The 27,119-nt window shown below is 37.7% G+C and overlaps 2 protein-coding genes across 14 annotated transcripts in view; both read right to left on the reverse strand.

The window, feature by feature from the left end:
* The window catches only part of LOC127440847 (gastrula zinc finger protein XlCGF8.2DB-like), an 88,266-nt gene that overhangs the window by 21,149 nt on the left and 39,998 nt on the right, over window positions 1-27,119 (reverse strand). For 2 of the 12 annotated variants that reach the window (XM_051697834.1, XM_051697830.1), the window contains one exon: window positions 20,049-20,252. The exons of 8 other annotated variants lie outside the window; for them this stretch is intronic. In XM_051697834.1, the coding sequence (XP_051553794.1) occupies window positions 20,049-20,133 (85 nt within the window). In that variant the 5' untranslated portion in view covers window positions 20,134-20,252. Of the gene's footprint in view, window positions 1-17,429; window positions 19,756-20,048; window positions 20,253-20,809; window positions 24,360-27,119 lie in introns of those variants that run through there. 2 more of the 12 variants (XM_051697833.1, XM_051697839.1) reach the window with 2 other exon arrangements.
* Window positions 2,017-12,185, reverse strand: LOC127440878 (gastrula zinc finger protein XlCGF8.2DB-like). 2 transcript variants are annotated; one of them, XM_051697936.1, is made up of 3 exons: window positions 11,915-12,185; window positions 10,494-10,660; window positions 2,017-7,274 (listed from the first exon to the last, which is right to left on the reverse strand). In XM_051697936.1, the coding sequence occupies exons 2-3, from the start codon at window positions 10,546-10,548 to the stop codon at window positions 6,421-6,423; spliced, it is 909 nt and encodes a 302-aa protein (XP_051553896.1). In that variant the 5' UTR covers window positions 10,549-10,660; window positions 11,915-12,185; the 3' UTR covers window positions 2,017-6,420. The 2 variants fall into 2 exon arrangements, with proteins under 2 accessions (XP_051553896.1, XP_051553895.1); XM_051697935.1 differs by having other exon boundaries at window positions 11,338-12,185.

A 27,119-nucleotide genomic window follows, 5' to 3' on the forward strand; every position in this document is an offset into this window, starting at 1 on the left:
GCTCCCTCATTTCAATAGTGGTTCACCGAATTGGGCAGGGTGGCGGCATTTGAAAAGCTGTCAAATAAATAGCTTGGTAGATTGGTTGCATATGGTAAAAAATGGTACAATTACTTGGCCTTTCTGAAGGGCTCTTGGTGTAGAGAGAAACATGATTGTGGTTGAAATTGTGAATTGTATTCTTTTTGTTGAATTTTTTCTTTTCTCTCTTTATTTGATGATTTGTGTTGTGTTTTTTTGGCTCAGGCCTTGACCACTGTGATGTATGTTGGGGTTGGTGACTGGGAGGGGAATGGGGAGTTAATGGGGGTTGAAGGGAGATCATGTTTGATTCTGTGTTTTATATATATATATATATACAGGTGCATCTCAATAAATTAGAATGTCGTGGAAAAGTTCATTTATTTCAGTAATTCAACTCAAATTGTGAAACTCATGTATTAAATAAATTCAATGCACACAGACTGAAGTAGTTTAAGTCTTTGGTTCTTTTAATTGTGATGATTTTGGCTCACATTTAACAAAAACCCACCAATTCACTGTCTCAAAAAATTAGAATATGGTGACATGCCAATCAGCTAATCAACTCAAAACACCTGCAAAGGTTTCCTGAGCCTTCAAAATGGTCTCTCAGTTTGGTTCACTAGGCTACACAATCATGGGGAAGACTGCTGATCTGACAGTTGTCCAGAAGACAATCATTGACACTCTTCACAAGGAGGGTAAGCCACAAACATTCATTGCCAAAGAAGCTGGCTGTTCACAGAGTGCTGTATCCAAGCATGTTAACAGAAAGTTGAGTGGAAGGAAAAAGTGTGGAAGAAAAAGATGCACAACCAACCAAGAGAACCGCAGCCTTATGATTGTCAAGCAAAATCGATTCAAGAATTTGGGTGAACTTCACAAGGAATGGACTGAGGCTGGGGTCAAGGCATCAAGAGCCACCACACACAGACGTGTCAAGGAATTTGGCTACAGTTGTCGTATTCCTCTTGTTAAGCCACTTCTGAACCACAGACAACGTCAGAGGCGTCTTACCTGGGCTAAGGAGAAGAAGAACTGGACTGTTGCCCAGTGGTCCAAAGTCCTCTTTTCAGATGAGAGCAAGTTTTGCATTTCATTTGGAAACCAAGGTCCTAGAGTCTAGAGGAAGGGTGGAGAAGCTCATAGCCCAAGTTGCTTGAAGTCCAGTGTTAAGCTTCCACAGTCTGTGATGATTTGGGGTGCAATGTCATCTGCTGGTGTTGGTCCATTGTGTTTTTTGAAAACCAAAGTCACTGCACCTGTTTACCAAGAAATTTTGGAGCACTTCATGCTTCCTTCTGCTGACCAGCTTTTTAAAGATGCTGATTTCATTTTCCAGCAGGATTTGGCACCTGCCCACACTGCCGAAAGCACCAAAAGTTGGTTAAATGACCATGGTGTTGGTGTGCTTGACTGGCCAGCAAACTCACCAGACCTGAACCCCATAGAGAATCTATGGGGTATTGTCAAGAGGAAAATGAGAAACAAGAGACCAAAAAATGCAGATGAGCTGAAGGCCACTGTCAAAGAAACCTGGGCTTCCATACCACCTCAGCAGTGCCACAAACTGATCACCTCCATGCCACGCCGAATTGAGGCAGTAATTAAAGCAAAAGGAGCCCCTACCAAGTATTGAGTACATATACAGTAAATGAACATACTTTCCAGAAGGCCAACAATTCACTAAAAATGTTTTTTTTAATTGGTCTTCTGATGTATTCTAATTTTTTGAGATAGTGAATTGGTGGGTTTTTGTTAAATGTGAGACAAAATCATCACAATTATAAGAACCAAAGACTTAAACTACTTCAGTCTGTGTGCACTGAATTTATTTAATACACGAGTTTCACAATTTGAGTTGAATTACTGAAATAAATGAACTTTTCCATGACATTCTAATTTATTGAGATGCACCTGTATATATATATATATATATATATATATATATATATATATATATATTTTTTTTTTTTTTGCAATGTACCAGTCATTTTAATTTCTTGTTTTTGGCTCCTCTTCCCTTTTGGCATGTGCCTAAATCTAATTTCATCTTTGTTTTAAAAATAAATTTTTATACATATGTTTTTATTTTATGTGTCTAATATTATTTTACCAATATGTTTTTACTTGTACTGTGGGGTTATTTTGGGTTTTTCTGTTGAGGTGAGCACATAGTGACAAGCATTGCACGTATTTATTTTACAGATTGTAGAGGGTGAGCACACAGATACAGACAGTTTTGTATTTCTTTCTTTCATCCAAAAGTAAATGTTGAGCTGATTCTCCCATTCCTGCCTGGTGTCCGATTATTTCTACAAAAAAAAATAATGCGTCATCATGCGTATGATGCTCAGCATTTTCGGTGATCTTAACTTTAAGTCTTCTCTGCTATCTTGATGACTTGTTGGTTTTTGCTCCATTTGAGAGGCTTTGGAATGCTTAGAGATAGTGTTTTCCCAGCTGAGATAAAGCAATCTGAAGTTAGCTCCTAAAAAGTGTCACTTTCTGAAAAAATCTGTGAAATTTCTAGGCCATGTATTAGATGGTGCTGGTGTTTCAGCTGATGAGGACAAAGTAAAAGTCATTGCTGCTTTTCAAAAAGAGGACCTAATGAAGGAAGACAGAATCACACCTTCACAGAAAAAGATTAGATCGTTTCTCGGTATGGTGCTGTACTACCAATCCTTCAATCTTAACTGCTCTAGTGCTGCTAGACCCTTATTCAAGTTGACAGCTGGCCAGAAACATGAAGTGAAGGGTGCTAGTGGTCGTAAGAAAGCAGGTACTTTTCAATAGTTGACACCCAAAGACTAGACCCCAGAATGTGATTTGGCCTTTGACAGATTGAAAAAAGCACTCATTGAAAGTGGTGTTAGCTCATCCAGATTTTGAGCATCCGTTTATACGGTTTAGGTGCAATGCTTTCGCAGGTACCTGCCAGTGAGGACAAGGCATAACTGATAGCATTCGCAAGCAAAACTTTGAACCATAGTCAGACCAAATATCCTGCACACAGACTGGAAGTTTTGGCTCTGAAATGGTCAGTATGCGACAAGTTCAGTTATTGGCTTAAAGGTCATGAGTTTACCATGTGGACGGATAATAATCCGCTTACATACATTATGACAAAACCCAAGTTAGATGCATGTGAGCAACGCTGAGTTTCGAAGCTTGCACCTTATACTTTTAAGATCAAGTACATTCCTGGAAAACTCAATGTAGTTGCAGATGCACTCAGTAGGGATCCATTCGTGAAGCCAGTAAGCTTTCTATGGAGCCAGTGAGTCTTATTCTGAACTGTTGAGGCAAGTACACAGTGTGGACGATGGATGTGTGCAAGAGACGTTTCGCCTGACATGCCATCCAAAGGCATTAAGTTCACATCCAGCCCTACACACTGGGTTGAATGCTTCAATGTCTGCTGAAGACGTGTCTTCCTTTCTGTCTTCATGTGATGAGTGGGATCCAGGAACTGAATTTAGGGCAATATCATGTGCCGAGCATCTGAGCTCATTGGTTAGTGGTGACACTAAGTTGTTTCATTCGCTTTCACGACCAGACCTGGAATAGAGTCAGCACAGTGATGCTGTCATCGCCAGAGTATTTTATTACGTAGGCAGGGAGCGTAGACCGTCCAGACGTGAACGTGCAAATGAAAACTAAAGTGTGTTGCGGATTCTAAAGCAGTGGGACAAACTTTCAGTGCTTAATGGAATTTTGTACAGAACAATCAAATATCCGCTTACTAAGCAGAAGAGGTTTCAGTTTGCTTTACCCAACTCCTTGAAGGAACAGGCACTTTTTGGTGTTCATGACCTGGCTGGTCATCAAGGGCAGCCACGCACTTTGTCATTATTTCCTCAGAGGTTTTTCTGGCTAGATATGGAGCGTGATGTGCGTGATTATGTGAGGAAATGTAACAGGTGTGTTTTAAGCAAGACTTCAGAGCCTTGGAGAGTATTAAAATAACAGCCCCACTTGAGCTTGTTTTCATTGATTTTTGGTCCACTGAAGACCGAAATAACAGATCAGTAGATGTTTTAGTGATCACTTCACAAAGCTGGCACATGCATTCCTGTGTCAAGACCAGATGGCAAAAAGAGTTGCTAAGAAACTGTGGGACGGCTTTTTCTGTGTTTATGGATTTCCCCAGCATATCCATTGACCAAGGTGCGTCCTTTGAGAGTGTGCTAATTGCCGAACTTCTTGACTTGGCTGGCATTGACAAGTCTCATACCTCACCATATCACCTGATGGGGAATGGTGATACTGAATGGTTCAATAGAACACAAGGTAACATGTTGAGGTCGCTTCCACCTGGACCCAAGCAAAAGTGGCCACAGTTGGTACAGACTATGACTTGTGTACAACTGTACTGCGCACGAAACAACAGGTTTTGCCCCTTTCTATTTGATGTTTGGTAGGTTGCCCAGGTTACCAGTTGACCTAAGGTTCCAGAGTGTTTTACGAGAAGTCAGTGTGTGACTATGATGATTACGTTGAATCACTGGTCAGTGACCTTCAGTCAGCCGTGGCATTAGCCCAAAATAATTCTAAGAACAACACCAGTCCAGTCAGTACAATTAACGAGTCCAACAAGGGTTGTAGAGGGAAATGGAAACTTGCTGATAGATGGGAACTGGTAATGTACTCTGTTGCCTCAAAGCCTTCGCTGCACATCTATAAGATACGTGAAAGAGATGGTAATAAGCAAGTAGTCTATCGGAATCATCTTCTGCAGGTAAACTTTCTTCCTTTGCCGGAAACAGACGTCGTTAGTTCTTATCAGGAGAACAATGAGACTTGTGTTTGCACTGTACCTTCAGAGATGACATCTGATGGAGCACTAACTGAGCGAACGCAGATTGACGGTTCTTCATCCATTGCCGAGGTGAATGAGTCTATAGAGCTGTTAGATGGTAAGCAGACAGAGCCTGAAGAATTCTCACATGCAGACTCTGTGTCTGACATCTCTATTGTAGCTGCATGTGGTGATGACCACACTGCTTCATGGGTGAATTCCCTAGTGCTCAGACAGCTGTTTCAATGGCTGATGATGATGCGGTGGCTAGTGCTACTGCAAGTCACTTACCTCAAATTCCTGATTCCAACAGTATGCCTGTTAGACGGGACCCAGTAGCTGATTCTGCTGCTAGTGATCGTTACACCATCAGGTTTGGAAGGGTAATTAAACCTGTGTGTAACCTCTATGTTTCAACGAATCTATGGTTCAACTTGAATCTTTGTTAAGTTCAGATTCATGTCTGAATTTTTGGGTTGTATGGGAATACCTAAAGTTATTGAAACTTTTATTTGTGTATCTGGTCAAAGTATTCAAGGTGTATATGTGTGCGTCTTCCCCTTTAATTTTGTCTGCAATGTACCAGTCATTTTAATTTCCTGTTTTTGGCTCCTCCACTTCCCTTTTGGCATGTGCCTGCATGGGAGAAGTAGGTGTATTTTGAGCTCCTCTAAATCTATTTTACTAATATGGTTGATTATTTTTATGTTTTTAATATTGGGGTTATTTTGGGTTTTTCTGTTTGCCATTGGGGCTGAGCACATGGTGACTGCATTGCAAATTTATTTTACAGATTGTAGAGGGTGAGTACACAGTTACAGACAGTTGTGTATTTCTTTCTTTCATCAGGTATGTTGTTTGTTTGTTTTATTATTATTATTATTACTACTGTGTCTTGTACTTTCTTTTCTCTGCCCTTTTGGCATGTGCCTGTAAGGGAGAGATTGTAGAGGGTGAGCACACAGTACAATACAGACTGTTTTGTATTTCTTTCTTTCATCCAAAAGTAAATGTTGAGCTGATTCTCCCATTGCTGCCTGGTGTCTGATTATTTCTACAAAAAAAAAAATAACAACACAGACTACACCGGTCACACTTACAAGTTTGATTAACTTTGAACGAGGATTTTAAAGCAGTCTTCACCCACAATAGCAAATAAGGCTGCATCAGTTTAGGAGTGTCCTTGACAAAAAGCATCCTTAAATCAATGTGAGTTTTAAGTTCATAAAACTATAAAGATTTACAGTACAGTACTTGTAGAAGCCTAATTCAACATTTATAGTAGACCTCTGCCAACCAAAATAGTTGTAAAAAAAGAAAGTCAATCAATGAATTGAATTCCATCAATTCATATCAAAGAAATATAAAGTAAACCACAATTTAATTGTACTATTTTTTTGTGTGATATGTTAAAGGGTAATTCTGTCAAATGTTAACAATATTAAATCTAGTAGATACTGTTTATACAAAGTTATGACACATTTATCTGCATAAATTACAGCCACTAGATCTAGTAGACTGACTGAAATTGAACTGACTAGTGAAGACTGAAGTGCTTAATTAAATAATAACTGTAATAATAATTGGCCCTAAAATTAAATTTGCTCATATGACCGTTTTGGACAATTATTTTTTAAATGAGTCTGTAGACTATTTGAGTGGCTGAAACTCTTCTCACATGAAGTACAGTGGTATGGCTTCTCTCCAGTATGCACCCTCTCATGTGATTTCAGGTTTCCAGATGTTATGAAATTCTTTCCACAAAAAGAACACACATGAGGCTTCTCATTAGTATGAGTTCTCATGTGTAACTTTAGCTGTGATCCCAGCGGAAATTTCTTGCAGCACTGATCACAATTAAATGGTCTTAATCCAGTATGATAGCGCAGATGAACTGTGAGATTGCCTGCTTGTTTGAAACTCTTTCCACACTGAGCGCAGGTGAAAGGACTCTCTCCAGTGTGAATTCTCATGTGACGCTGAAGATTTCCATTAAGTGTAAAACTCTTTCCACACTGATGGCACTTGAAGGGCTTGTCTCCAGTGTGAATTTTCATGTGAACATAAAGATGTCCTCTCTGTGTAAAATTCTTTCCACACTGATGGCATGTGAAAGGCTTCTCTCCCATGTGAAGTCTTAAGTGAGTTTTAAGGCTTCCTTTTTGTGTGAATTTTTTTCCACATTGACAGCATTTAAAAGGCTTCTCTCCAGTGTGTATTCCTAAGTGAGTTTTAAGGTTTCCTGGTTGTGTGAAACTCTTTCCACAGTGAGAGCAGGTGAAAGATTTTTTCGCTTTTGTTCTTCGAGTTCTTTTTTGTGATAAATTATTTTCGGTCTTTAAACCATTAAAATATTCTTCACCAGTCTTGATAGTATCAAATTTATGATACAGCTGTTTCTCCTCCACATCACTCAGTTCTTGACTTTCTTCTTTCACTCGTATCAAGTCTAAAATGAACAAAGTAAATTGAGACATGTGAAAAAGGAAATACAACTGAGCCACTATTTAATGGCAGTAAGTAGCAAATGCCAAGTATCACTTTGTGACCTTTTATATGCTGAATATCATATAGATTCTGGTATTATTTTTGTAATTTTACAGATTCTATTATTTTCTAACTACAGGTGCCAGATCTAGTGAACTGTATGAAGCTTTGATACATTATGCCGAGTTTACACTACACGATTTTAGGCCCGGTTTTCACTCGCCGACAGTTTTGTGGAGATCGCCAACAAAAGCCGAAATCATAGGCAAATCAGAGCTCGTCCCGTGAGCGACGAACGCAATGTATGAATTATCAAAGACGTGATCTGAGAGAAGCGCCGACGCGTCGCCGATGTCAGCGAGATATCTAGCATGTTAAATATCTGGACCTGTCTGCGATTCCAAATCGCGCAATGTGAAATGTGTTTTGACTGAATACAACTGCAGCGTTGACCTACAGCCAATGAGGGAGCAAGAAACGGTGCACGGGATCTTTCAGTGGGAGGAGTCCTGATGTACCTGCAACAGAACATCAACTAACATGGCTGTGGTATCAAGAAAGTCTCATTGGACCAAAGAAATGGAGGAAAAATTAGTGGAACATTGGCAGGAGCACCAGTGACTATTTGATGTTTCCTCTGAACTGTACCACAACCGGGTGGAGAAAGAGAAGAGTTGGAGAGAAATTGCCAATTCTCTTGGACAGTCAGATAAGAAAATAGGTAGATTTTTCAGTACGAGGTACTTTTTCATATTGTAACCAATAAAATATATGCCTTTAGGCGATTAAAAACATACACATCATCTTCTGAAATGCATAACATGTGATCATGCATTTGTTTTCTTTCTTGTTTTATATATTTCTTTCAGTTGAGGAGTTTAAGACCAGGGCTTTATCCCTGAGATCAGGGATTCGTCAATAGTGAAATGTTTTGTAATGTGTTCACCCCTGTCACCGATTACTCGTGTAATTTGAAAACCTTACGACTTCCATGACAAGACAGACAGTTGTGTAATGTGAACGGTACCACAATCTGACGTATCTGAAAGTCGTGTAGTGTGTAGGAAGCATTAGGGTGTTTTTAGACCTGTAGCTCGTTTGATTTGTTTCAAAACCGGGCCAAATATTGCTACAATTTTGTGTTTTCATCTTGGATTCAGTTCACTTGGTTCGGCACATTTCAAAACGAACCTAAACTGTGTTAAAGGAATATTCCGGGTTCAATGCAAGTTAAGCTCAATAGACAGCATTTGTAGCATAATGCTGATTACCACAAAAAATTTTTTTGACTTGCCCCTCCTTTTCTTAAAAGAAAAAAGCTGGATTACAGTGAGGCACTTACAATGGAAATTAATGTTTTTTTTTTTAAAAGTATAGCCACAATACATAAACAATATGCATGTTAACATGATATTAGTGTGATAAAAACACTAACCTTTTCTGTTTAAAGTTATAGCCAATTTTACAACTTCGATGCCATGACGATGTAGTCATCAAACTCTAAAATGACAATTTAAACAACTTCACTGCTCAAATGATACACAAGTTTAAACAGAAGAATTAATGTAAGTGCTTTTATAAAATTATAAGCTTCACATTTCTACTTTTAAACTCTCCAAAAAAAATTGCCATATTCACTTCCACTGTACATGCTTCACTTGAACCTCGTTTTTAGCTTTTTTTTTTTTTTTTTTTTTTTTTAAAGAAAAGGAGGGACGATTTGAAATTAATCAACTTTATGCCACAAATACTGTCGATTGAGCTTAACTTGAACTGAACCCAGAATATTCCTTTAATAAAATGTGTGCAAACAGTCCCCTTATTGGTCACAATATTTGTGCGCTGTTCCAGGATTTAGCTCATTCATCAATATACTGATTAAAATTATGTATCTGTAAAACCTTTACAAATTTTAGAGTATTGTTTATGTCTCGGTTATGCAAAGCACTGCCTAGTTGCTTCAGCAGTATTTCAGCATTAAACAGAGCCTGTTCTGCTCTCTCTCCCTCACTCTATCGCACACACACACAGCAGAAAGAGTGAAGCCCTCTGATATAGATCAGTGGAGAAGCCATGTAAAAATGTTTTTTATCTGTCAAAAAGTCCTACCTGTGTTCTGCCGCTATTCAAAAGTGAGAAGCGATCATACTAAAATGACCTCAGGAATTATTAAACAACTCCTAATTTAAACTTGCAATTATATTTAATATATGATGAATTACAGTGACGTGCTGACCTACAGATGTCTACTGCAAAGATCCATCAGGTATGTTCATGGTTTTTATAGGGAAATTGTATGGTTCGTTGGGTCGGATTTAGGGACGGTTAACCGACTGACCGGCTTCAACAACTTGTTCAACTAATACTATCGGTCAAAAATTAGCTGAGAGGTAACTTGATGGGTATATCACGTCGGGCATGTTATGTACACATGAGAGTGCTGTTAACACGTAAAACACTTCGAAAATACGTCTTCCTCTCGTCTGAAAGACAAGGAAATATGAAGCGTGTGCTGTAGGACCATTTCATCCATGAAGACGACATGTTTAGATGAAAATTGTAAAAGAGGACTTTAAAGCTGTACGAGTCGAATGCATGAATTTTCTCAACAAAAATGATTAGGATTGCCAGCAGCACAATTTGTGGGTAAATTGGCTGTTTTTATTCTTCCATTGTTAACCTGCCAAAAGTTATCACATCGTAGGTTTATTTGGTGTGCAAGCAATCCATTCAAATTATATTTCATAAACTAACAAGGAAATATACAGTCTTTCATACAAATGTTGATGTAATAACTATTGCTAAATATGCACGTCTGTCATATAAGCTCGTTTTAATTCAGCAAATATTGTAATACTTGTTTGGTCACTTGTTTGATTAATGGCTTATTGGTTAACCAGTTAATAACAGGTTAAAGCTGGCAGTGAATCAGTTAAAAGAATTTGCCAAAATTTGCCTTCCTAGTCAATTACATTTTCACCAAAAGCAAACCACTCCAGAGTTCATTTGCAATTGGTTGGACTAAAAGTTTCAGTGCGGATCCGAGTGCGACTGCAGCGTTCACGTGTCTAAATTAACCAAACTAAGGGAGAAAACGCACCAGGTTCCGAAACAAACGTTCCAAACAAGCCAGATGTGAAAACACCCTTAATGTTCCTCAATCATGATCATGAAAACCAACCTCTTTGTTCCTCCGTATCTTCATTTTTTATTCTGCATGGCTCTGGATCACTCATGTCTTCACTCTCCTCTTAAACAGATTTTTTCCAAAAGTATGTCAGTAGACTTCAGTGGTTACACTTGGAGTTGTTTCTCTTTGTATACTTTTTTTTTCCTTCGCTTGTAGCACTGCCAAAAAAAGAACCAAATTCATAAATTTTTTACAATATTCCATAGTTGTATCAAATGCAATCACTCGGTTTACCATGTATACACATAGCTAGGTTTTAAGTGCCTTTATGACATCTAGAACAACAAATAAATGGAAATAAAAACAGGATTATCTAATATTCATTAAAAATATAATTAACAAATGAGCAAATGTTGATCTTTAGACATTTAGTGATAATAATTAGCAACAAAAACATGGATCCAGACTTCAAACAAACACAACACAAAACTTGACATATTGAAGATTACAAAACAATAAAGTAACAGAATTTGGCATTAAAATAGTTCAGTCTCAAATGTCTCATTTAAAGTGGATACATGAATGCAGGCAGGCTTTAAATGAGTTGAAGGAGATGAAATGATGATGAGTATAAATAACATGTTCTTTATAATCCAATTTAACCTCAAGAATAAAAGTCTCCAACAGGCCAGTCATACACAAAAAAAGTCCCAATACAAACTATACAAGTCAATTTAACAAACATCAAAAGCTGTTTCAAACAATCCTGCATCAAACAAACATTTCCATTATACAGCACAGTTACTCACAAGATCTGGAGAAACAGAGATTGGGAAAAAAAAAAAAAAAATAATAAATAAAAAATTATTCATACGAGTTTTAACTATCAACTTACATAAGTGTTGAACAAAATAACTTTCCTGAACGAGGACTTCAGATGAATTGACAAAATCACCAAGCACATACAACAACACTACTACTTCTTCTTTGGGGTTTTATGGCAGTTGGCATCCGGATTGTTGCATTACTGCCACCTTCTGTTCTCTAACCTAGAGTCCATTTATTTGAAGTCCACTCTACTGCCATCAATATAGCAAATAATTCAACTGCATAGACACTTGGATGGTCAGACGCTCTTTTATTAAGCTCCACATGGAAACTAGACATATTAACACCTGATCCTGTTGCATTTGATTCTAATTTGATCCATCTGTGAATACCTGAATATTGTCCTTGTATTTACAATCCCTATAATACTTATCTATAATATCAGACATCTTGCTATTTCATCTAATCTTCTTAAGTTCCATATCTACGTATGGATACTCCAGCACCCATACTGGTTTATTAGGCCATATAACAGTTTCTCCAAACTCTATATCAAATACACCTACACCTTTTGCTACTTAATTGCCTGTCCACCCAAAGCTTTCCCTATGAATTCTCTCCTTCTCCCAACATGTTTGCAACACCTTTTTTGTTGGGCGGTATGCCCCCTCAGATTAATCCAGTACTAAATGAATTCGGCGCAGCCCCAATGGCATTTCTCCAGCTTCCACTTGTATTGCACACACTGGGGTAGTTTTTACTGCTCCTAAACAAACGCTTAAAGCTTGGGCCTGCACAGTATCTAGGTCTGCTAGTGCAGACTTCGACGCTGAGCAATAAGCAATACATCCATAGTCTAATCTTGACCTTATTAAAGCTGTTTAAATATATTTACAACGATACTTGCATCTTCTTCTATCTCACATTTCTACACAACTCTGTGAAATACTCACTTCTTATCGCCCTCTGGAGGAAGGGATGAATATTGCACCCCTGAAATGCAGACTTTATATAAAAAGGTTACGCATAAAGAATAGTAATAACACATCAAGACACTGATTTTATGTTTTAAATTATTTATTTAAAAAAATATATAGGAATTTTGCATGAATAAGGGTGTGCCTTAACTTCGTCTGCTTGGTTGATTTTCTGAAGTAGAACTTCCATGCTTTGCATGAAAATGTTTCAGCATTGATGAGGTGTTCTTATTGTATAACCCAAGCACTGGACCTATGAGAGGGTAATTCAGTACTAATTAGTATTTTTATAATGGTATAGTAATAAAAATATTATAATTGTAAAACAATGGCTATTCATCAATAAAACAATGATGCATCATAATACATAATTATAAAATTAATGATAATCATATAATTGATTTAATAATAATGAAATAACAAACCAAACATTTACATATTGTTTAGATAATAATATAATATACCTTATTTGTTGATATCAGTTTAAAATGTTCCCAAAACCAAACTGGCCTTTTAAATTAACAGATAACAAAGGACTTTATTATCTGTTAATAAAAGGATATAAATAACCCTGATTATATATAAAAAAAATAAAATAAAAAAAAAAAACTATTTTTTTTTTTTTTCTGGATAGAAATATATATGATATATTTCTCAGCAAAAAAAGAAACGTCCTCTCACTTTCAACTGCTTTACATGTGTAAATATTTGTATGAACATAAAGATTCAACAATTAAGACATAAACTGAACAAGTTTCACAGACATGTGACTAACAGAAATTGAATAATGTGTCCCTGAACAAAGAGGGGGTCAAAATCAAAAGTAACAGTCAGTATCTGGTGTGGCCACCAGCTGCATTAAGTACTTCAGTGCATCTCCTCCTCATGGACTGCACCAGATTTGCCAGTTCTTGCTGTGAGATGTTACCCCTCTCTTCCATCAAGGTACTTGCAAGTTCCCGGACATTTTGGGGGGAATGGCCCTAGCCCTCACCCTCCGATCCAACAGGTCCCAGACGTGCTCAATGGGTTTGAGATCCGGGCTCTTCGCTGGCCATGGCAGAACACTGACATTCCTGTCTTGCAGAAAATCACACACAGAACGAGCAGTATGGCTGGTGTCATTGTCATGCTGGAGGGTCATGTCAGGATGAGCCTGCAGGAAGGGTACCACATGAGGGAGGTGGATGTCTTCCCTGTAATGCACAGCATTGAGATTGCCTGCAATGACAACAAGCTCAGTCCGATAATGCTGTGACACACCGCCCCAGACCATGACAGACCCTCCACCTCCAAATTGATCCCACTCCAGAGTACAGGCCTCGGTGTAACGCTCATTCTTTTGACGATAAACACGAGTCCGACTGTCACCCCTGGTGATACAAAACCGCGACTCGTCAGTGAAGAGCACTTTTTGCCAGTCCTGTCTGGTCCAATGAAGGTGCGTTTGTGCCTATAGGCGATGTTGTTGCCGGTGATGTCTGGAAAGGATCTGCCTTATAACAGGCCTACAAGCCCTCAGTCCAGCCTCTCTCAGCCTATTGCAGACAGTCTGAACACTGATGGAGGGATTGTGCGTTCCTGGTGTAACTCGGGCAGTTGTTGTTGCCATCCTGTACCTGTCCCGCAGGTGTGATATTCTAGGGTGACCATATTCTGGTTTTCCAAAAAGAGGACACTTTTTTTTTTCCCCCACCAGGGGGCGGGATTGGGGTGGAATAATAGGGTTCAAAACAGTGTTACTACGAATGCAAACTTTAATACAGTGAAAAAGACACTCTATTAGCATAACATAAATGTATATAAATTTCCATAAATATATATATATATAACTTGCCAGTCTCTGCTGGCACAGGTATCAATAATAACGCGGAAAAAAGATGGGGAATAATTCAAACTGCTTTATTAAATGATTACTGAGCAAACAGCATAAACAGTAGCACCTGTAGAGTCCAGAAACATGCGCTCTTCCTCCATTCTCCTGTCATTTGTTAATCTCACGAGAGAGTGTGTAACCCTTATTACACTCCCAGCGGCAACAAGTGAAAGCGGAACTTATATTACCAACATCCAACAAAATAAAAAGGAAGGAACGTACATATAAATCTTTATAAATATTTAGAAACTATAATATAATGCATTGTTAAACTAAATATAATAATGGATTAAAATAATTACATGAAATGGTGACAAACTAACCAAAACTTTCACTTTAAATTTAATTACACCAATGGGTTATCAGTTCAACTTAATTTTGACATTAATAGCCTCGTTCTTTAGGACCGTCTTATATACAGTAGAGAATAGTTTGTATAAGCCTACTTGTTTTTAAAGCCTAGAGATAAGTAAAATGGAATATTTTGTGTTTTTTTAATTGTTCAACTAACCAACAGCATTTTTTCAATCAAAAACCAGGCAACAACTATGGCATTAGCAGACTGAGCAGAAAGCTTACATATAACCAGTTTTGACAGAGCTGCGGATAAAAAGTTAAATGATCAGCATCGGACGATTAGATGAAAAGAAAATTAGAGATCGGTGTTGGATGTTAACATCCTGATTGGAGCATCTCTATTATTCAAGTTGACAGGGGCTCAGCAGACTAATCATCATCACTGGTTTTTGAAACCCAATCATAAAATGGACAAAAACAGGTACACCGTTGATGGATACAATTTTAATATGAAGAAGACAGTGTTTTTCTTTGTTTCACTGTTTATATAAAATATATTTATTTGTGGATGACTTGAAAAAAAAAAAAAAAGGTCTCAGTTTGGTTATTTTATGAGGACTCAAGTGTGAAAACCCCAGTAGCCTTTTGGCAGTTGAACGTGAAAAACGAAAATTTTTTCCTTTTTTTTGTCAATCGTTATCACAGTTCAAATCGCAATCTCAATATTTTTTTTAAACAATCGCAATATGAGATTTTGTCTAAATCGTGCAGCCCTATAAAGGAGTCTTTTTTTTATTTTTTATTATTATGAATAAACATGATATTACTATGACAAACATAATATAACGTGATATAAACATGATGCACTATTATTAAAAAAACACAGGTTTTTTGTTGAGAGTTTCTGCCAAACTGGAGGTGTCAGAATAAACACCATGGTAATGGCATACTACCATACTACTCTTATTTCTGCCATAGGCTGACACAGCAGTAGTAAGAGTAGTATGTGAAGTATGCAATTGCAAAAGCAGACCATGAAAAACACGTCACCATTGTCACGTTGTGAGTCTGGCAAAATTTCTAACCAACATGCACTGCTTCAAGTTGCCAATCGGTCTACACAGCACTGCATGAAGTCGAACACACCTAATGTACCCTATTTTAAGAGCGCTAGTGTTAAGCACAGTGTTATGCCACAAGTCATAAGCGCAAAGTTTTGGTATTTTCGTGCAAGCACGCTCTAAGTCTAGGCACAAGTGGGTTTGGCAAAATCGTACATACAACGCACAAATGTGCTGGAACAAGTGCAATTTAATTCTGAGGTTCTTCTCCGGTTATTTCACCTTCTACGTCCTATTATATAGTCCATTCCCACAAGCACCAGCTATACAAACAAAGACAGCACATTCATAAAAAGTTGGTAGTATGAATGGACTGTATGCAATGAATAAGATGCACTGAAAATTACGTTCTTTGTGCATTAACCGCATCCTTGATGAATGTCAGGCATATTTAATTGACAGCGACACGCTCCTTTTATATGCATAGAAAAAAGTAATGTAAGTATTATTAATCAATTTTCATCTACTGACACACAAATCATGGCTAGTATTAACAGTGATTATATCGGCACGTACTTCAATTCTAACGGTCAATTTTGAAAAATGAAATTCATTCATTGAAAAATGACAAAATTAAATCAAAAGTATTTCTAAATTGAAATTACACTTCAAACTAAACAAAAATATAATCAAAATAACAAAGTGGTCAAATAATCATACCAATTCCTGACATTTTACTCTCTCCAACTTCTTCCACCAGCCCATTTTACAGTGACTTAAAAATCACTCTACAACAACAGGTGGAAAAATACCTTTAGACTTACAAATTAGGTCAAAAATACAATTGTAATTTTAAACATAATAAATGAAAAATAAACCGTGAGCTATACAGATAGTTTAACACAAATCTCATAAATCTTTGTTTCATATAAGACGGCTACAACTCTGATCATCATGGACATAATTGCATGTTCCACTATATTTTCAGAGTTTGGACATTAACTTTATTACAACCTGCTGGTGGAATCTGCAGGAAGTGAGTTTAAACTTTGGACCAAGTTAAGACGTAGTATTGAAACATCTTAGCGCAATGATCTATTGAGCAAACTGCGCTTTGCACCACTTAATTTACATTCAATACACCCACAGTTTGTGCACACACACCCACAGCAGTGCAAACACTTCCACCCTCAACCACTTGCGCTTTGCGCAGGCACAGAAATTGGATAAGACCTTGCGCAAGGTCGTAGCACGTAGTGCTTTGCACACTTACAAAAATTGAACCCAATGAGTTGTTTTGGCAGCTTGGTTTCAACAAATGCTCCTTTTGTTCCAATTTGGAATGCCCAATTCCAAATGTGCTTTTTAAGTCCTCGTGGTCGCATAGTGGTTTGCCTCAGTCCGGGTGGTGGAGGACAAATCCCAGCTGCCTCTGCGTCTGAGATCGTCAACCTGCGCATCTTATCACGTGGCTTGTTGAGTGCGTTGCCACGGAGACATAGTGCATGAGGAGGCTTCACAAACACTTCCACCCACAACCACTTGCGCTTTGCGCAGATACGCAAATTGGGTGAGACCTCGGTCATAGCACATAGCACTTCACTTTGCACTCTTACAAAAATAAAATGCAATCAGTTGTTTTGGCAGCTTGGTTTCAACAAATGCTCTTTATGCAGTGAGGAGGAAATGTTGAATTCTGAAACTTACAGTATGTTTTTATAGTACAATGACCTCTTATATGTCAAAAGATCAAGAAAAATTTAGACTTCATGTCACAACCCCTTTAAATCTGCAATCCCACAAATCTTGTAATTTTACATCAATATTTTTGTCTTCTGTTGAACATGAAAAGAACGTCTCTTTTGCACATTATATTTTAGTCAGTGTGTTTGCTTCCCCGTGTATATAAAATAACATGAGCTCAATCCTCAGAAATTACTCATCGTGCTCTCTTCTCTCACATTCTTTAATGCTGCTGGATGTGATCTGCTTAAAACCTGTTACATTGCGCCCTCACTTTGGTGAGGAACAGGGTAAATGACATACCCAAAATAAAAGGTTTACTGCTCAAAAGTCCCTCTGACTACACACATAATCAAGTATCTTCAGAAAGCTAAAAATCATATTTCACACTTATTATGAAATAAATACACAATCCTGTGGGATAGACACCTAAAAACACAGCTTGATAAGACTTAGGGCTTTAGCCTGTTATGTTTCAAATTTGAAAGTGATACTAGCAAAAATTAGCTTTCTGTAAGCCTTTATCCAAGTGCTCGTCTGGGTGCCTTTCGGAAAGGACAGCGTTGTAAAGGAGACCGAACGCGGACCTTTGAATCTTCCAATGAGAAGTGTTCTCACTTATTAAATGATGTGATAATTTATGCAAACTATTACCACCCACATATTGCTGTATTCGTAATTTCATTGGTTACATGTCCTCATAAGTGCTCTGGAGTGCTATTGGTAGATTTTAACCAAACAAATTTGCCTATGCATGAACAGACGTCATCAGAAATGGCTGTTCTCATGCCCTATTTTGTAAAACTATGAAGCCAGTTTTATTCAGAAAACATCAGGGGTGCGCTACTTCTGTTCCAGACACTCTACTAAATGCATTTATATGGCTTGTTTTATCAAAGGGCACGTTAAACGCACATAGTTTGTCGAATAAAAAGGATGACGTCATCATGTTTACTGATTTCATGATGTAAATAATGGAAGTTCTATGGATTTTTATACAAGTTTGTGTGTTTTTGGGCAAAGATTTACTATGAATGTCGTGTAATGGGCTATTGCAGTCAAAACAGAGAGATGTCATCATTGCTGGATCAAAACCTATACTGCTATAACAAAAAAAAAGGTACGGACTTTGTTTGTTGCTGTGTTGTCTATTGTGCACTCTTTACACAAAATAAGAAATCATTGGCTGAAAGTCATTTAGATTGATCAATGCTTTCATTGGAAGGAATCTACAGCCTTAGATCTTTTAAATGGTGTATTGGTTGAACAGATTACTTAATAAAGCAATACTAAACAAGTGCTGAAAATAAACAATTGAAAACAAAGGCCACCCGCATCCTTCGCGAATAAACTGGTTAAATGACGTAAGATTAAGCACAGTGTCCTATTAATTCTGCTTAGTGTTTCCAGTCCTTTTGATTTCCCATTTTATCATTGGAATATTGTGATATCAAACTAAACTGCTATCTGCTTTATTTATGTCCTCAAAGACACATGCAGATCACATACATGCATTCAGCACTTCACTGGAAAACGTTGCCATCAAGTTAGATCTGTCTGTCAGGTCATGGACATAGCAGAGAGTCCATAACAGAAATTATGCTGAAGAAAAGCTGTTCTTGCCGGCTGTTGATGAGAGTTCCTCTCAGGTAACATAAGAGCTCATTGCCAATTAAAACAAAATGTTTCAAAATATCTGCGTGGAACTTTCACACTTCTGTCCTATTGTTCAGTGAGCTACATCTGTTTCTCTTATCCAATGATTTCATTACTTTCAGACAACAGCCACCAGATCTAGTGAACTGACTGACATTGTATTACATTTAACACATTTGACCCTGAAATTAACAATGCTCACTAAGACAGTTTTGGACAATACTTTTTTAAATGAGTCCTTAGATTGCTTAATTGGGTGAAACTCATCCCACATGAAGTACAGTGGTATGGCTTCTCTCCAGTATGCACTCTCTCGTGTGCTTTCAGGTTTCCTGATGTAACAAAACTCTTTCCACAAAAAGAACAAACATGAGGCTTCTCATTTGCATGAGTTATCAGATGTGCCTTCAGATGTGATGCCAGTGTAAATTTCTTGCTGCACTGATCACAGTTAAATGGCCTTAATCCAGAGTGATTGCGCAGATGAATTTTGAGATGGCCTACTTGAGCAAAACTCTTTCCACACTGAGAGCAGGAGAAAGGCTTTTCTCCAGTGTGGATTGTCATGTGACGCTGAAGATTTCCTTTTACTGCAAAAGTCTTTCCACATTGAAGGCATGTGAAAGGCTTCTCTCCGGTGTGAATTCTCATGTGACGCTTAAGATCTCCTTTTAGTGCAAAACTCTTTCCACACTGAGAGCAGGTGTAACTCTTTTTGGCTCTTGCTCTTCGAATTCTTTTCTGTGAGAAATTCATTTCAGTCTTTGAGCCACTAAAAGGTTGTTCACCAGTGATGAAATGATCACAATTAGGATCATGATGTTTCTCCTCCACGTCATTCAGTTCTTGACTTTCTTCTTTCACTTCTATTGAGTCTAAAATGAACAGTAAATTAAAAGATGTGAAAAGAATAAATAAATAAATACAATTGAACCCCAATTTAATGCCAGTAAGCAGTAAAAGCCAAGTATCTACTTTCTGTGATCTTTGGTAGGCGGAAGTTTAGTTCTTTCTTTCTTATGTAAATTCTGGTATCATTTGTTTGTTTAACTGTAATTTTACTGCTTTAATGTTTTTATTACTACAGCTGCCAGATCTGGTGAACTGTATGAAGATTTGTTAACTGTTTGTCATTATGAAGATTGATAATCGAAGAATTAACACCAACCTCTTTGTTCTTCAGTATCTTCATGTTTCATTCTGCATGATTCTGTAATACTGATGTCTTCATGCTCCTCTTTAACACACTTCATTTTTGTAATAGTATGTCAGTAGATTTCAGTGGTTACACTTGGTGTTGTTCCTCTTTATATTCCACCTTTTTTCACTGCAGGAGTGAATTATAATCACTGTGTAGTTTGGAGGAGCAGATCTGCCAAATAAAAGGGACCAGATTCATTTATATATCGTCGCTGTCTGATGAAAAGCACTGACAGTATCTCCAAAAAATTTATTTTTCAAGAGCATGGAAAAACTCTCAAATGAAATGAATCAAAAATTACATAAGTCACCATTAGTCCCATAAATAGAATTCCATCACTACACATCTGTTAATGACCTGTTCGATATTTTAATTGAACTTGGATTTTTGTTAGTGAACGCAGACATACACAGTTTTTCTTATCATGGGTTCCAATGGTGCATGTTCAGTTACAGGCTCCAGTGTTCCCAGAACTCAGTTTGTAGGTTATCGATTGCTAGAAAATGTATTTTCGGATATAATCTGAGCTTTCACTTTCTATTTTAGATCGAAATCAGTTTTATGACTAGGGTTTCTTGTCTGGTCGTTGAGTGGTCGGTTTCAAGGTGCGTTTTCCGGGTCCAATGCATTAAACTGCCTGTCAGAATTCGCTTTTTTGTCATTAGAATGTTAAGTTAACTTGTACATATTTTAACACTGTTTTCAAAGAACAAGAGGAGATACTTTACCTTGGTGGCGGTGATATAGATCAGCACACCAAATCCAGCTTCAAGCAACAGCCGGACAGCTGAGGTAAATTAGTCGATAGCTCTTCAAAACATAAGGGTGGGACATGCAGTTTTGATGGACACTTCTCAAGGCAGATGAAGATACTTGTTAAAAAGCCTGATTAAACATCTTTTTATTGATCATTTCGATACACAATTCAAAGAGTAGGCAGCGGTCACTCAGCGCATTCAGTCTATGGAAAGACAAAATTGCCAAAAGTGGAGATGCGCATTTTCCATCGGACAGCGACAATATACAATATCCCATTGTTGCAGGAAATGCCACCACCCTGTAAACCATGTATAACCATAGCTTGGCTAAAACCATCTTTATGGCATCTAAAATACTCTCAACATTTATATGGATTAAAGGGGGTTATTTAACATTCATTATAAAAATAAGTATATGTGCGGAATGACTAATTTCATTGTTGACTAGTCTAAAACAAAAGAAAGCCTCAGGAAACAGTCAAAAACATTGTGTTTATTCGATCCATTCGATCGATTCATACTTCCAACAGCCAAATCCGATGCTAAATTCTGCTGAAAAAGGGGCATTTATCTCCAACGTGCTCACCTTGCATTATCATCATTGTAGGCTACTTTAAATATAGAACATGACATGCATTTAATGAATCATTTGCCAATACGGGTATATTTATTGAAAAAAAAAATCTTAAAAGTGCAGGACCAATAGAGACCATAATAGACTGTTTTAAACAGTCAGGATAATGTTAAAAAGTATTAACAGTTACTGTGCGGTGTACAAAAGAATAGCTATAGAATAGAAAATAGGCCTCTGAGAAATGTACAATAAACCTAATGTATTCTAAACATGATGTGCACACTAGGAATGGGCATTGATGTCATTTTGTCTACTCGAGTACTCTAATTACTCGTTGAGTACTCAAGGGGCAATGACATGTACATAATTGTATATTTAATAATACGGCTGACAAACGTCTTTGGCTGCTGCATTGCGTCTTGTTATTCCAGTGTATCGTCTATTACTTTTTATAGCTGTTATAAAATAATCTGTTACAAAATGTACAAAATATTGCATAATCAAAGTATAATGCATCATATTTTGTCATTATGTGAAGATTCGCTGCCCAACTCAATGAAAGAATTTGTCTGTTCTTCCTTCAGATTACCATAGTAATCTTAGTAAGCACGCACCAGATTTTTTTAGTGACTGTCTGAACCGTCTATTTTCAAATAACAGGAGATGCCATAACCATTGCGTTTTAATGCGTGTAAGTTGAAGTTCAGTCGCTGCATTCAGTTCCATTTAGCTGCGCTCTGCCTAGATGTTTGAAACACTCACCAGCTGTATAGTGTGTGTGTGTCCAAGTGTTTGTTCCCGTGGGGAAAGCCTCGATGCTCCATATTGTTGTTGCTGTGATGATACATGAAGCGTTCCATTAAACTCGGAGAGTCTTAATTTCCACCTTTCAACTAAAGAAAGTGCAATGGAATGACACTTTATGTCGGACTTCTAACTTGGAAATCTTAAACTCCCATTTAGTCAAGATGCAGGTGTGTGTTACGTCACCCAGAACAGGGAGGTTTACAGTCAGTGACAAACATTCTTTTTTTTTTTATAATATCCATTAACGAGTCAAAGTTCTTACATTAAATGATAATAAAACGTGTTTAGCAAACATTTGCAGAGACAGGTGTTCAAAACATTGTTAAATACACTCTCTTTTGATTATCGAAATGATAGCATTGCAGCATCGTATATCAGTTTGGTTGCTATGAGACGTCTCTGACAGTCAATGTTCCCCTAATAACATGTGAGTACCTGAGTACTTGAGCCCATCTCTAGTGCACACAGAATAAAATATAGTTTAACCGGAGTTATTCCAATGTTCCCAGGGTCCCATGTTCTCCAGATTTATATGGCACATAATGAACACATGACAAAGGGTCCTATGTTCTCCAGCATAATATAGCATATAATGGGAATCTGAAAAACGTTCCCCAGCTCTGTATTCGCTTAATATGACATGGGCTATTGTGGGAACTCGTCAAAGGGGTTTTCTGTTCTCAAGCACTGCCGTATGGCTCTCAGTATAATAGGCCTACACTTGAGGGAACTTATCAAATGGTTGGAGTCATGGAATCACTAAATGTCATAGCTTAATGCTTCCTTAGGTGAAAACTAGCCTAGTATACATGTTTTTGAATCTAACTCACACTTCACATCTGTCTTCTAACTGATATAAAAACATGACATCATAACTTAAGTATCTAATTTAATCCAGTTTGTTTTTGCCTCCAAGTAGCATATGCTAGTTTATTTTTTTCTGCATTTATCTATAGTTGATTTTGAACACCTTTTGCTGAAATGTCCAAATACCAATGTAGTGATAGTTACAACAGAACAGTGGCACTAGGCTTGTCACGATAATTACGTTATTGACTTATCGTACAATATATGGACATGACCTCGATAATTTTTGCTGACCTCGATATTGTCCATTGTGTTTACATGCAGGTTTGTTTACATAAGAATGAATGTCACCAACATTTTAGCGATTAGATTTAGCCTGATTAAAATCTCAATAACGAATGTTAGCTCAATAGTGCGGGATTGGGGGGATTGAGCACAATTTTAATCATTCCCACGTTTAACTGTCAAAATGCGGGGAATTCCCTCTATGGCATCTCTCGCTCTCGCCTTCACTCGTGCAGCGTTCAGCAGCTTGTGAGTGCGAGCAGTGCACGTATCTACTGAACTAGATGATTTTACATATATTAACGGGTATAAACCTGTTAATTGGACATGCGAATGCTGTTGAACTGCATCTCTATAAGCGAGCATTGCGATAAAACTATTGCTCCTGTTTATAATCAACAAAGATGTCTTCAATCGCAAGCGCACAATGTTGGAGAAATCTAATTTTGTCTCCTCACATCATGCCGCTCCCTCATAATGCAGAAAGGCAGAAATTGCAAAAACGCTTTGTGTAATAAAAACATCTTTAGATTGAAGAGAAACAGACTTATGCACCCGTACATCTCTCATCTTTTTAAAGCTCCATCTAATGTATCCGAGGCATTTTCTCTGCCATGTGAATCAGTCAATTTTAATAAGTATATAACAATATACATTATAATTATATTAACACTATAACATTAATAAATTACACACAATGAAAACATATCTATCTTTAAAATGCATATCTGTTTTGAATATAAAACATAACTGATTTAGCAGCAAGATTCCCTCAGGATTTTCTCTGTTAATATTTTCAATGTATTTTGTCAATATTAAACAGCCGTTTTTAATGCAACTGGTGAGAATCGACTACTCTCAAAGAGATGATTTACCCAAAAATGAAAATTTGGTAACACTTTACAAAAAGGTTCCATTTGTTAACGTTAGTTAACATGAACTAACAATAAACACCACTTTTATATAATTTATTAATCTTGGTTAATTTTAATTCCAACATTCAATATATTAATACATTTTCATACATTAAAATAAAAAGTTGTACATGTTAACATTAGTTTATGCACTATGAACTAACAATGAACAATTGTATTTTTTTTAGTAACTAACATCAACTAAGATAAATGCTGTAAAATATTGTTCATTGTTAGTTCATGATAGCTAATGCATTATCTAATGTTAATGAACATTACTGTAAAGTGTTACCAAAAATACTGCCACAGTTACTCGCCTTCATGTGCTCCAAACCCGTCTGACTTTCTATCTTCCGTGGAACTCAAAAGGAGATGTTAGGGAGAATGTTAGTTTCAATCTCAATTCACTTTTATTTTATAAAAAAAAAAAAAAAGGAGTGAATAGTGACTGTGACTAACATTCTGCCAAAAATCTAATTTTGCGCTCCTCATAAGAGAGAAATTCATACAGGCTTGAGGGTGAGTAATGATTTACCATCTTTCTGCACTGTGTTCTGCACTGTTTTCCGAGCTGGGAACAAAAACCGCAGTTGGAGATGGAGAGGGGCCTTCCCGACTTTGTTTTTGACGTTCCGATTCCAATGTCTGAATATTCTTTAGAATTAAAAGTCCATTGCTCTTTGAAAGGGTGTACTTGCATTATTATGCTCTTATATTATCATTATATCAGTGGCATAAAATGGTCTTAAAATGACAATAATATCGTTTATCACAACTATTTCTGGGACAATATATCATCCAACAAAAGTGGTTATCGTGACAGGCCTACTATCTGTGAATACTATGTTGAAATCACAAATAGTGACTCGCTCCTGTCATTGACAAAAAAGAAGGACTGTGGTTGACAAGGAATTATGGGAGTATGAGAATGGCGAGAGACAAATTCACATTGTGACAAAAGTGGGCAAGAAATATGTCCCACGAAGACCATACTAGGCAATTGCACCAAAGCAAGTTGAGAAGTGGTCAAAGAAATTACCTGGCATACTTAGTTTTCCTGCGTTCCAGGTCGACCGCGTTGCCTTTCAAAGTATACTCTTTTGGCCGTGAGTGAATACGAACGCATTTGACAATGACACATGCTCACTACAACTGTTTTGTAATTCTCTTTTAGTAGTCAACCGCAGGTGCAAGCACTGACGATGCACACAGATGAAGAGACATCTGCACAATGTGCACAAAATTAGCATCACGGTTACAGTACTGTGCGCAGAGCGGTCAGCAACGCAGACAACTGAAGTATACTTTGGCCTTCAGACAAAAGGAAACATCTAATGTTACTTGAATTCTATCTATTTTAGTGCATTTATATCTTTATACTAAACTCAGCAAAAAAAGAAACTTCTTCAGAAAATTCAGAAACGTCTCTTTTTCTTTCTTTTTCAATTTTGTAAAAATCCAAATAACTTTACAGATCTTTATTGTAAAGGGTTTAAACAATGTTTTCCATGCTTGTTCAATGAACCATAAACAATGAATGAACATGTACCAGTGGAACGATCGTTAAGACACTAACAGCTTACAGACGGTAGGCAATTAAGGTCACAGTTATAAAAACTTCAGACACTAAAGAGACCTTTCTACTGACTCTGAAAAACACCAAAAGAAAGATGCCCAGGGTCCCTGCTCATCTGCGTGAACGTGCCTTAGGCATGCTGCATGGAGGCATGAGTTGGCCAGGGCAATAAATTGCAATGTACATACTGTGAGATGCCTAAGACAGCACTACAGGGAGACAGGAAGGACAGTTGATCATCCTCGCACACCTGCACAGGATTGGTACATCCGAATATCACACCTGCGGGACAGGTACAGGATGGCAACAACAACTGCCCGAGTTACACCAGGAATGCACAATCCCTCCATCAGTGCTCAGAATGTCCACAATATGCTGAGAGAGGCTGGACTGAGGGCTTGTAGGCCTGTTGTAAGGCAGGTCCTTACCAGACATCACCGGCAACAACATCGCCTATAGGCACAAACGCACCTTCGCTGGACCAGACAGGACTGGCAAAAAGTGCTCTTCACTGACGAGTCGCGGTTTTGTCTCACCAGGGGTGATGGTCGGACTCACATTTATCGTTGAAGGAATGAGCGTTACACCGAGGCCTGTACTCTGGAGTGGGATCAATTTGGAGGTGGAGGGTGCGTCATGGTCTTGGGCGGTGTGTCACAGCATCATCAGACTGAGCTTATTGTCATTGCAGGCAATCTCAATGCTGTGCATTACAGGGAAGACATCCTCCTCCCTCATGTGGTACCCTTCCTGCAGGCTCATCCTGACATGACCTTCCAGCATGACAGTGCCACCAGCCATACTGCTCGTTCTGTGCGTGATTTCCTGCAAGACAGGTGTGTCAGCACTCTGCCATGGCCAGCGAAGAGCCCGGATCTCAATCCCATTGAGCATGTCTAGGACTTGTTGGATCGGAGGGTGAGGGCGAGGGCCATTCCCCCCCAGAAATGTCTGGAAACTTGCAAGTGCCTTGGTGGAAGAGTGGGGTAGCATCTCACAGCAAGAACTGGCAAATCTGGTGCAGTCCATGAGGAGGAGATGCACTACAGTACTTAATGCAGCTGGTGGCCACACCAGATACTGACTGTTACTTTTTTGTGGATGCTAACCCTTTGTTCAGGAACACATTATTCCATTTCTGTTATTCACATGTCTGTGAAACTTGTTCAGTTTATGTCTTGGTTGTTGAATCTTTTTATGTTCATAAAAAATGTACATGTTAAGTTTGCTGAAAAATAAAAGCAGTTGAAAATGAGGACGTTTCTTTTTTTGCTGAGTTTATAAAAGTCTGTTTGAAAAAATTTTTTATTATTAAAC

The sequence above is a fragment of the Myxocyprinus asiaticus genome, chromosome 5, assembly GCF_019703515.2.
Source record: "Myxocyprinus asiaticus isolate MX2 ecotype Aquarium Trade chromosome 5, UBuf_Myxa_2, whole genome shotgun sequence".
Classification (NCBI taxonomy): domain Eukaryota; kingdom Metazoa; phylum Chordata; class Actinopteri; order Cypriniformes; family Catostomidae; genus Myxocyprinus; species Myxocyprinus asiaticus.